Source organism: Lissotriton vulgaris, chromosome 10 (assembly GCF_964263255.1).
Source record: "Lissotriton vulgaris chromosome 10, aLisVul1.2, whole genome shotgun sequence".
In the NCBI taxonomy this organism is placed as follows: Eukaryota; Metazoa; Chordata; class Amphibia; order Caudata; family Salamandridae; genus Lissotriton; species Lissotriton vulgaris.
The window spans coordinates 87,183,409-87,195,849 of record NC_141698.1 but is presented as its reverse complement, the minus strand read 5'-3'; the positions used below and the strand labels follow the sequence as shown (position 1 = coordinate 87,195,849).

Here is a 12,441-nt window from a genome sequence, read left to right as displayed (position 1 = left end):
ATGGAGTGAAAGCAACGTCCCGTGTAGACCAGGTATTTGTTACACAAAGGCAACACTTCTATATGAAAGAGATAATACATTGTCACGTCCAGCTGAACACACACTAAATATATATATATATATATATATATATATATATATATATATATATATATATATATATATATATATATATATTCCAAAGTTCCAAAATGATGGTGCTCTCAGACCACAAACAACGCGACTCCAACTGCAACTCCAAGGGTGTTTATTCACCTAACAACATGTTTCGGCTGCGGACAGCCTTGATCACGTTAGGATGTGTGTCAGTTTCAAACATTGATAAGGGCTTCAAGTGAAAAGGAACATAGAAATAGGACTTCCACATGAGGTACAAATCGCTAGTTAAATCGACTCAGAAACCAATGTAAACACCTCCAAAGGAACATCGCACACTCTCAAGCTGCTTTTCAATTTGACATTGAGCGAGGCCAAGTGGCGGAAACGCGTTTGTCGGTGTTGCAAGAAATCAGTTTGAGAGAGCGTGACGTGATGTTTCTTTAAAGGTGTTTGAGTATATACACAAGTCCATCTTCATGGTCACGGCACCCACTACACTGAAAGCGGTAGTTCCTGACGGGAACAGTGAAACAAAATATATAATTATTTTTACAATATTGATATTTTAGTGCTCGGTAGAAAATTCCCAGGTTTTCTAAGCTGTTAAAAGCAGACTTTTGGGCCTCTTCGCCTCAAACGGTTCTGCACGGATTTTCGGGAACAAGCGCTATATACACAAATGTGTACATTCTATTCTGTATTGCACGTTTTATTTCACAGGCTTGCGATGGAGAACAAAATCATATAGCGCTATGAAAAATAAAAATATGCACGTGAGGGCGGCACAACACTGCTTCCTGCAGGGCTTTGAGACTGGGGAGAACTTTCTAAATTGAGTAGCACTATTTATAGTAGTATTTTCACATATTGTGCATCCCATCGCGTACTGCAGCGTATTGGGAGGAAGAAAGAGAGTGCTACATTTTTAAGTGACATATAGGACCTTTGGGTAACTTGTGTATAGCGTCTTACTGCGGCGCCTTGAGACTGGAAGAGCTTGCTGCAGAACTCTGTATATGCTGGAGTGCATACATTCTAACACAGGGAAAATAGCTCAGGGGGCAAATGCGCCTGGTACAATGATAGGTGTGTAAACTGCATGTCTCTGGTTCCAGTTCAACCAGGGCCTGCTGCCGTCCTTTCAAAGAAGCAGAAATAGAACAGTTGAAAGCCTTTCCTTTTTTTTAAAGACATTTTAATCGATTTCCATTCTTCCTACCCGCCCTTCTTAGACTGAGACTCAGCTGTTGAACCCTGTAGGAGCCTTGACACCATACATATTTATCGCTGGTCTAATTGTTAATTCTGATGCTGTGTGGTATAGTGCTTCTTCTGTCATAAAGAGCGCTCTAATCACTCCCGCAATGCCCACGCGATACAAACCTCATGGTTACGAGAATAATATAATAAATAAATGCACACATACATAATGAGTATTAAGTACTAGTACCTGTTTCTAGACACCAAGATATTACTCAGATAGGTGTGGAAAACATGACGTGGTTATTGCTGTTCTATTCTAACCATTAGCCGTGCCAACAGAGACACTTAAGGAGATCTTCTAAGCAACACCCCCAGGCACCAATGCTGCAAAACATCTGGAGGAGGCACCCCTGCAACACCTCCCCTTGCCTACTGTAATGGAATTTATTACACAGGACTTCCTGGTTCTACCCCACTGGCTTCATTTTGATCTTAGAACATTTGTTGTGAGGACAACAAGAGTGGCATCTCCCAGAAAACCCCTGCGGCCTGTAAGATTAATGAGAACTTTGACAGTGGGGATTACCCTAATCACTTCCTGTGCAGCCGGGAGAGCCTGTGTGTGATTCCCAAACAGAGGACGGGGTGGGCAGACACTTACTGCCTCTCAGGCCCACCTCACCCCCCAAGGGGATACAAGGGGGTCTTCCTAAAAAAACATTAGTGGGGCAGCTAGCAGCAACCCCCATCCACCACCCCTGACTGGAATTGGTGGGCTGGCTGCATGAAATACTCTGTCTCTCTAGTGTCACATCAACAGTTTGCTTGCAGGAGCGGGACGGCGAAGACTCATAGATAGGAGTAGCCCCAGAGAAATCAAGCATTTGCAATATAATAGGTCTCGCATTTACGCAAGTTTAAGCTATTGTACATAGCAATGCCTTTTATTTAGGTTTTAAAAGCCAAAATATAAATAAAAGGCATTGTCATTTACAATGCCTATAGCTCAAACTCCCGTAAATGCAAGACCTATTGCATTGCAAATGCTTGTTGTTGACGAGTGCCCCACAATACAACATACAAAAAAAATTCCAAATGGAAAGATGATCTTTACTGTTTGTGGAGCACTCTATCCAATACATCCACTGAAAGTAGCAAAGTACCCTCGTGTGCCTTTTACCATTTGAAGTGTCAGATTCCCCCAAGAGGGGGAAAGACGGCAGCCACATTTTATACTGAACTGAAATAAAAAAATAAAATGTCTGGACGATTTTTGCATTCTGTATTGTGGGTCATCTAACGTCCCAAAAAGTCGTGTGCAACTTAACCTGAAACGCGCAGATTTTTATTGCTTGGTTTTGGAAACGCATATTGCATTACAAATGCTATAGGTGTCACATTTGCGAAAGTTAAAACTATTGGCATTGTAAATGACAAAGCTATTAATTTTGCTATTTTCAAAACCAACACATAAATACAAAATTTGTCAGTTACAGTACCAATAGCTCACACTTTCCTAATGCGAGACCTATTGCATTGCAAATGCTTGTTTTTTTAGTGTTGAGCAAACATTCTTTTACGTTTCTCATTTAGAGAGACCTTTGAATCCCAACACCTCTCCCCTCACACTCCACCATACATTGGCCCTTGTGTGAGCCTTCCTCTACGATTTGCCGTGCGCCAGTCCCTTCTCTCACTCACTTCTATTATTAATAATACTTTTTAGAATCTCTTGCTTCCACCGTTTTTTAGTTTGTGGCACTTCTGCTGGGCGATTACTCTGATCACCTTGTTGCTGTTTTCAAGAGTTGCCCAGCATAAGTAGTTTCTGGCAGTTATTATCCTGTTGGTGAAACCCCCATGGGTGTGCTGTGAGCCCAGACATCAGCAATCAGCCTCACTGATCATGTATCGAAGTTGTTCCCATATCTATGTGGGGAATGCACACACCCATGCAGGAGAAACAATCCATTTGATCATTATTCTCTACTGATTCTGTAGTGCTAGGAGATATCTGAAGCTATACAAGTGTTGAGTGCAGAAAAAGAGATATTGGTTTCATTGCAGCCATGTGGTGAAGGAATCTCACAGCTATTGTGAATGTCATCCCTCTTGTCCAATTTGTTTGTGAACCTGCTAGCGTTCTGCCCCTTGGAAGTGGGCTAAGAAGATTCCACACGCATGGGGATGGCATCAAGGTAGGGATATCAGAGCCTCATTTGGTGGCTATTGCCTCAGTAATAGTGTGACTGGCTGCTATCTAAACTTGTTTTTTTTTTGCCATCGCCCTAGGTATCTTACTAGTTGGTATCACTTCTTTCAAACCTTTATTCGGTGTGGAAGCAGCAACAGTAACTGAAGCACATTTAATTACTGCAGTGTTCTTTTCCTTGTTGGGTCAACACAAACCTCTAAATAAAACACATTCTCCTTCCCAAACAAAACATTTCGCTCAACTGCTCTGTTCAGATTAATTTTTAACATGGCAAAAACTATGTAATGAATCTTCTTTTAATCTGTTTATGGCACCTGGCACTTTAATGGACTTAATTGTCTAGATAAAGTATTTTTGATGGTGTGCAGATTCTGATTCACTTCCCTAACTTCCACCTATCTATATCCGTCTATTTATATTTCTTATATCAAGATACGCGGATGTGGAATTAAGAATAAAACATGTATACCTGTATAAATGTTCTTACCTTGGCTTTTTGGTGGTAGTCAATATTCTGTAATAGATATTTCTGCGGGTCTTTATTTCTGAACTCCTTATTCTGATTGTGTACCCTCTCCGACATATATATTCTCTCCAAGGCTAGCCATTTGTGTTTTAAAAGACAAGTAGAGACTCATTTATTTCCCATTTTCTTTAGTTAGCTCATAGATCAATAATGTAGGACTTGTCAGCAGTTAGATACCTCTCGTGCCATCACTGGTTTTACTTCCAATACAAATTAAAACTTAGACTTTACATTGTCTGTGTAAATACTACTTTAAGATTCTATCTCAGATTCAGATATTTTTACAACTGTAACCTATTGGATCCACGTTACATCAGAATAGCGAAATTGTTTAAAGCCTTTTTAATTAGTTAATCCAATGGCATTGTTTTTTAAAGATGTTTATAATGGGTGTTTTGGGTCTAATCCTCTGTCTCAATATTAATATGCTTTCCGATTTTATTTCAGATCTCGATACTAAATTTGCCCATTTGCGCTTTGGGCTCCAAGTGCATTGTTGTTGGTGACTTCAGTACCAAACTTGGTCCACATGGGAGGACAATGTCGCTAATATTTTTGATTTAGTAAGCACATCCATAGACTAGAAAGCCAAAGCCCTTTTTTACCTCATTAACGTTTTTGATCTTGTTAATGTCTGTGAACTTTTGGACCCTTTTTACCCCTCAGATGCCACTTATGTCAGGGGGCCCATGGCTCTGTGATCGATATTTTTGTATCCAGTGATTTGTTGTGCTGGATTCCCAAGGGTGGAATGGTGGAAAGTATCTTTAGTGACCATAATCCATAATATGTATCAACAAGGGGGCAAAACGCGTAAAAGGGGCAACCATGGATTCCCTGGTAGTCCAGACTCAAGGGCTGTGCCTAGCCTGGAGAAATGCTGACCTAATAGCCCTTATGTCAGAGCTATGTGCCAATTACCTTAATATGCTGCTCAGCTCTCTTACTCCCCCTGGAGACCTATGGTTTTTAGCCATACAATGTGTCCAACTGGGCAGCATTGTTTGTAAACTACTAATGAAGCCATTGAGCCCTGCCAACCTCGATGTAAAATAGTTTGATCCAGCCTGTAGAAAGGCCTTCGCAGATTTACGTAAGGCCTGAAGGAGACGCACAGGGGCAGCCTTTAGGTCCATCAATTCAGAGCAGTATGTAAGGCTTCCCTAAGTCACAGGCATAAGGAGATTCAGTTGACCTCCTAGGAGAATAAGTGCTGGCCTGTAGGCAGAAAGATCCCTGGCTTTTTGGGCGGTGGTGAACAGCATTAGTTCTATGGGGGCAATTAATTGCTCTGTTATCACTTATATTAGCCCTGAAACTTAGGTTAACCCTTTTAGTTAATTATATGGCCCTGGCTGTCATATTGAGAGCACTGAGATCGAAGTAGTTTTCCCTATTATCAGTAGAATTTACCCTGGAAGATTTCGCACAGGCAATTATTAAGTCCCCATCTAACAAGGCCCCTGTGCCAGATGGGGTTCCCATTGACTTGTACAAATTAATTTCAGAGTTTTGGCCACCTTTGCTGTATAATTTCTTCAATGCATCTGTTAAGACGGGTCTTTCTGACTCAAGGCATACTGCCACCATAGTGTCCATCTTTAACAAGCGTTTGCAATGCAATCGGTCTCACATTTGTGAAAGTTTTAGTTTTTGGTTTTGTATTTGATTTTGTTGGTTATTTATGTTTATTTGTTTGTAGAGGAGTGGCTGTGTTTTTTGTAGTGGAATTATGCAGTTTGAATTGGAATTTTTAGTTGTGGAATTATGTGGGGTAAGTTAGTGTTCAGAATTGAGCAATCCTAGATGCCCGCACTATGCTGTAATTACTATCAAACCTTGATCTAATCATTTTAAAGCACTGCAAAGTATTTTATGGCAGCACAGCCCTTCTTTGTGGTTGAAGTTTAAAACCTTGGGCCAGCTTTGTGTGAACTGCAACAAAACAACCTATACAGCGAGCTAATTGCATTTTATAAGTAGTCAGTATCTGAGTCACACTGATGCTTTATAGTCAGCTGATTGATAGATCATTGTCTAAACTCATTCCAGACTTTGCTATTTCAAATTAGACACCACACTGATTAGCTGTCCTTTGAAAAGTGCTGACCCAAGTTACACATTAAATATGTAGAGATGGTTGAAACGCAGCAGTGTTGCATCTATAACCTTAAGGAAGCGAGTAGTGATGAGTTAAAAACGATTTGTGATGTATCTGCCATGAAAAAAGGTTATTTCATTCAAATGAGTAGTACCAGCCAGCATGCCAGAAATATGGGGGCCGTTAGAATGGAGTTTCAAAAACTGCTTGCATGTTTGGGGTGGTGAAGAAAGATGGTACTTTCAAAAGTCAGTGATGCACCTGTGCTTCAGTGTCTTTTCCCCTAACAACCCCAAAAGGTCACCGAGCCCAGGAATCCCTGCAAGATATTATGGGAGTGCAAAATCCCCCTCCTCTGCATAAGTTTTTTGTGGCTTTTGTTGTGAAGACGACATTAGAGGCCAACCAAGCCAGGTGGGCCCAGCAACTCAAGAATCTGGGTCCATTAAGAGAGCTAAGGCATTGTGCAAAAGCAAAGATGCCGAAGGAGCAAGTCATCTGAGAAGATTAATGGGCAAAAATGTTTTTCACACAAACTCACTGCATTTCTTGAAGTAGTTCTAACATTGTGACGATTGCAAAGCTCTACACAACTCTCCTTTGTGCAAAAATCTTAACTTCTGCTGGGATTTTATGCAACGAACTTTAAGTGCCACTTGTGTTTCTGACCGTGGCTAAAACAGTTTCCAAAATTGAACACATGCATGCTAGTCATTATGTTACCAGAATGCTCCTATATTATATGAAAATGCATGCATAAGCACAATAACATTATTGGCTAGTGTCTGGTTTAAAAATAATATGTACGCACAAATACTGCAACTTGAAAAATACATGTTCGAGGCATATGAGCTGTAGATCATATATATGCATAGATCGCCATCTGGTGTTGGGTTAGGATGTTTGCAGTTTGTTTTTGTTCGAAGAAGTCTTTGTAGTCACGAGATAGATGACTCTTCCTTACGGTGATAGTGCGCTTGGGCATCGACTCCCTCCCCAGATTGTTTTTTTCCGCCATAGTGTTCGGATGTGATTTGCTGCGCTCCGGGTCGGTATCGTCTGCGAATCCCCTTCGACGTGCAGTCCTTCACCGCTCAACGGTATTGTTCTCAATCGCGTTCCTCTTTTGATGTGCATCCTCCTACTTCAAATAATCTTCTACCAAGAGCTTTGACGCGGACCGTTGGGCCTACCCGTGCCGACCATGATGGCCATCGATGGAATGGACTCCGTTTAAAAAATGCCCCCGGTGTGGACTTAGACCAAGTGTGTAACCTCTGCCTCTCCCTTGAGCCCGGAGAAAGGCACGGTGAGGTCTGTACATTGTTCCGGTCGAAGAAAGCCATCTGTGATTGTTGGGCTCGACGACACGAAATATCCTGCGGCAGCAGCTCGATTCCAAACATCTTCGGAGTTGGTTTGAACGTCCATCCAGAACTCCAACCTGCAGAATAGGATATCTCTGTCTCCGAAGCAGACGACTCAGAGGAAGACGAGCAGACCATCACCCCGGCTCAGCAAACAGTGAGTACCACCACCCAGCCCGCCACCAAACCCAAACCTAAGGCTCCGGTCACCCCTTCACCCTCGGGCTCAGGTTACTTGGGCACGAGTCGGCCTCATTCTTGCACCAAACATACACCTTCGGCACCGAAACCTAAAACCGAGCCCGTATCCCACACTTCATTGCCGGCACCGAAGACACCTTCGATGCCGAAAACCCCGACACTGAAGCCACCAAAAGACAAATCTTCGGAGCCAAAACAGAACAGACCGAAAGCTTCGGGATCGAAACAGGACAAACCGAAAGCTTCAGAGCCGAAGAAAATTTCGGAACCGAAAACTCCCTCATCAAAGATTTCAGAGTCGAAAACACCTACAAAACCTTCACAGCTTAAGCCCGTTATGGAAGACTCTATGGCCAAGCTTCTGGCGCCGAAACAAGACACACCGCTCAACCTTTCTTTTCTAGAATCTTACACCAAGGGTGGATCAAAAATATAAAGCAGCTCCCACAGACCCAGTGTATATCAAAGGCCAGGTACTCTTAGACTCTTGTTGTGTCTAACACACATAAGAGGGCTAATTCCCAAGCTACCGGACACTTCAGGGAAAAGAATTGCATCACAGGCTGCTAACCATTGGCGCATTGCGAATGCTCAAGCTCTCCTAGCGCGCTATGACAGAGCTCACTATGACGAGCTGGAAAAACGAATACAGTACTTACCAGAGGAACACAAAAACAAGGTCAATGAATTCATTCAAGAGGGCAAACTGATAACTAACACTGCCATAAAATGCGACCTAGATGCGGCTGATACAGCATCCCATGCCATTAACACCAGCATATTACTGCTTAGGCACGCTTGACTTCGAATCTCTGGATTCAAGCAAGAAGTTCAAACCACCATACTCAATCAACCCTTCGATCAAGAGCATCTTTTCGGACCTGCAGTCGATACTTCATTGGAGACAATGAAGAAGGACACAGAGACTATGAAGTCCATGGGGACCTTGCAACTACCTTCCAAAAGGGGTTCCTGTCGCCGCTCCTTTTACAGGGGTGGCTCCAAAACAATGTCATCAGAAAATCCCTCCTCATCTTACAAAAGCCCCAATCAATCTACTGCCCCCAAAGGATATTTTCGGGGAGGATACAGAGGGAACAATAATAGGGGAAGAGCCAGAGATAACAACACCTGCAATTCCCCTAACACCAAGCAGTGACTTCCCTTCACTACCCCGACCATTCCACTCCTGTGTCTCTCACAGTTCCTACCTGTCTGGAACTCCTTCACAACAGAAAAGCGGGTAAGACAAATTATCCAATATGGTTATTGCCTATAGCTCACCTCCACTCCCCCAAATATCACTCCCAGACAATGTCCAATGTCATCATAACATCTAACTCTTCTAAAACAAGAGGTTCTCTCCCTGTTACAAAAACATGCAATAGAACCAGTCCCCTTGCCTTATCAGACCACAGGTATTTACTCTCTATATACCCTAATTCCAAAAAAAACGTCTCTCTCGGGCCAATACTGGACCTCAGACCACTAAACCTCTATATTCAGTTAGATCCCTTCCACTTGGTCACCCTCCAACAGGTGCTCCCATTGCTTCAACAAGGCGACTTTCTTTCCACTCTGGATTTAAAGAACGCCTACTTCCATATTCCCATTCATCCATCTCACAGAAAATATCTCAGGGTCCTGGTGGACGGTCAGCACTACCAGTTCAAATTCCTCCTGTTCGGGGTGACCTCAGCACTCAGGGTCTTCTCCATGTGCCTCGCAGTAGTTAAGGCTCACTTAAATGTAAATGTGGGTGTACTTGTAAAGCGCACTGCGACTTCATGGAGTATTCTGGCGCTGAAGACCGCTGGGGAACCCGTCCTGGTTTTCCCTGTGAGATGGTCCCTTTCTGGGTATCTCCAAGGTGAAACCAGGCATCCCCGGCGTCTGTGGGGGGCCGTTGTAGAGATGAGGCAAGCTTAATGCCCAGAGTTGCCGAGTGTGTTCCCTGGTTAGAGTAGGCACCGAGGTGAGAATTATCTAGTCCGTTTTGACCCTGGTCCACGACCCTGCCGTGTTGGGAATTGAACCCTGGTCCCGGGCCGTTCTCTGCTTACGGGTCTGGCGCCTCTAACCAGTGAGCCACACCACTCCACTTAGGAAGACAACACATTCACGTGTTCCCATATCTGGACACCTGGTTCATAAAAGCCAAGTCACACAGCAGCTGCATTCACCACACCCGAAAAACAATTCAATTGCTTCACAACTTGGGATTCACCATAAATTTCACCAAGTCCTACCTTCAACCATCCAACCCACAAATCTATCTAGGACGATACACTAGACATCTCCAAAGCTCTAGCATACCCCAACCCGGTCAGAATACGCAACATACAGACACTAATATCACAATTTCAGCCTCAACACTCATTGCCGGCTCAAGTGTTCATGCAATTAATCGGAATGATGGCTTCCTGCATTCTAATCTTCCCTTATGCAAGACTCCACATGCGGGGGATTTGAATCTGTCTGTTACCTTTAATATGGTTTCCCAGCCTCCTTCGATTTCCCTTTTAGTGGAAGCAGGGTTGGGCAACCGTGTATTAGATTGGTTCTCTTTTTTTCTCACATATTGTACCCAACTTGTTTCTCTTCCCCTTACCAATCTAAGGTTAAAGCTATCACTAACTATTTACTATTTACCTCTAACCTTGGGTTTCGGGGTAGGGTGCTTCTAGCTGAGAAGCACTTCAATACCGTATAAGTTGTAATACGCTCTGTATACATACAATTTTCAAGTACTTGAAGTGTATCCCAGGCTCCTCCATCAGCCCCACTGTATTAATTCTCTATGTATCCTCTCTTGTTACATGGATGCACTCCTTTGAATGAATTTTTTCCTCATAAGCTGATGACACACAGCTGATCCTGATACTGACAGGGCACTACTTGATCTCATGCTCACTGCAGTTATTAAAATTGTCCTTAGTAATTGGAAGGACTCTAGCAAAGCTACCTTTGCTTGCTGGCTCAACTGCATAATTAGCCTAAGGGGTGCGGATAACATTGCTCTCCAACAATCACCTTGGCGCCCCCCTATGAGAAGGATGTGGTCTACCCTTGACAGTTATTTCACCACCCATAAACCCCTTTAGATATTCTCTCCCCCGAGGCTCTTGTTCTGCTCTGACACCACCCCAACCCGACAGTGCGGAATTACCCTGTTAGATCCCTGCACTCTACCTATAATCTACTGGATAGGCCGACAAATGTTGTCTGTAGGACCAATGAGGTATATATGATGATGTATGCATTACTATTGTGTAACCTACTGTTTCATTACGTTTTACCGCTTTCGCTCTATTTCACTGTACTTCTCCTCTGTAACAATGTATGTCTTTAAGTCTGTACTACTTGTATTTTATTTGCTACTGAAACATCCAATAAAAACTTATTTGAACAGCTGATCCTGATACAAAATGGAGACATTTTGTCACTTCAATCTCAATTTAGCGCCTGCCTCTTGACCACTGTGGCATTGATAATTGCCATTTTTTTAAGCCTTAATTCCCCTAAAAACAGATGTCCTCAGCATCGGACCACACTTAATCTGGGCTCAACAGTCCTGCCAACCTGGGCCATCTCCTTCTTAGGTTCTTACTTCTCAGAATCTTGGATTGATCTTTGACTCGGATGTCTCCCTTCACAAATACATGGCCAGATTATTTTCTTTTGAAGGCTCCAAACATTACTTCTGGGTTTACCCTTTTCTTTTCATAAGACAGTAGTCCTAGTGGTTGCTGTATCAGCCCTGACCACTGAAGTTTGCCTTCAGGCTATCCAGAACACAGCAGCCCACCCCATCCTGGCCTTAAGGAAACACAGGTATATTTCTCCAACCTCCATTCATCTTTTCTCCGTACAGATTCCAAGATTTAAATAGGTGAAGGGTGGTGGCAGTTCCTTTGTGGTCCATTCTGCCAAAGTTTGGAATGCTCTTCCCCCCTCTTTTTTGGACTTCCAGAAGAAGCGTAAAACTCTGTATTCAGTCTATAGACAATGTTTCTATGCAGGTTCTCCTAGCACCACGACACCCCATTGCAGGTAATCACACACTTACAAATGATCAGTCAGTCATTTAATCAAGGCATCCCAGTGTATGCACCAAAGAACCATCTGTTCTAACACTTTATCACCACCAGCTGGTTTCCAGGTCTGTTTATTTATTCTGTCGACTTGTTTGCTGACCTTGATACCATGCACTCTCACTGAGGATGGGATATATAACACAATTGTGATTTTTCATTTAAATAAGATCATGTATCCCTTTTAGTTATCTTTTGAGAGTACAGTAATGTGATGAAGGGTTTTTGCATAATAGTTTTCACAATTTAAGAGTTTAACTTAAATCTATGTGGAGAGTGTCACAGCATGCAATTGTGGGCAATAATTTATCATACTATGTTTATTTTATTTACAGTGACATATTTGATGCTATGTTTCCTGTTACACATATTGCTGGAGAAACTGTCATACAACAAGGTAACTTTTTAAAAGGTTATTTAAATAATAGAAATAGTATCCCATTTGTTATATTAATTATTTTTTTAAGGGCCCAGATGCAGCCCTGTTTATATTTTATGAAGTGTTTGGAGTATGGAACCTAAGGCATGTAATCTATTTAAATATTAGTTTCTTAACATAGTTAGTGGTTTTGCTATTATCTGTTTGTTATAAACCCAAAATTTCACCAACTAAATGTTTAGTAGGAGCTGTAGAT

The 12,441-nt window shown here is 42.4% G+C and overlaps 1 protein-coding gene across 1 annotated transcript in view; it reads left to right on the top strand.

Moving 5' to 3' along the window:
- PRKAR1B (protein kinase cAMP-dependent type I regulatory subunit beta) overlaps positions 1-12,441 on the top strand; it is a 516,439-nt gene that overhangs the window by 231,602 nt on the left and 272,396 nt on the right. The window contains exon 5 of the mRNA XM_086940549.1: positions 12,142-12,203. Within this exon, the coding sequence (XP_086796675.1) occupies positions 12,142-12,203 (62 nt within the window). The remainder of the gene's footprint in view (positions 1-12,141; positions 12,204-12,441) is intronic.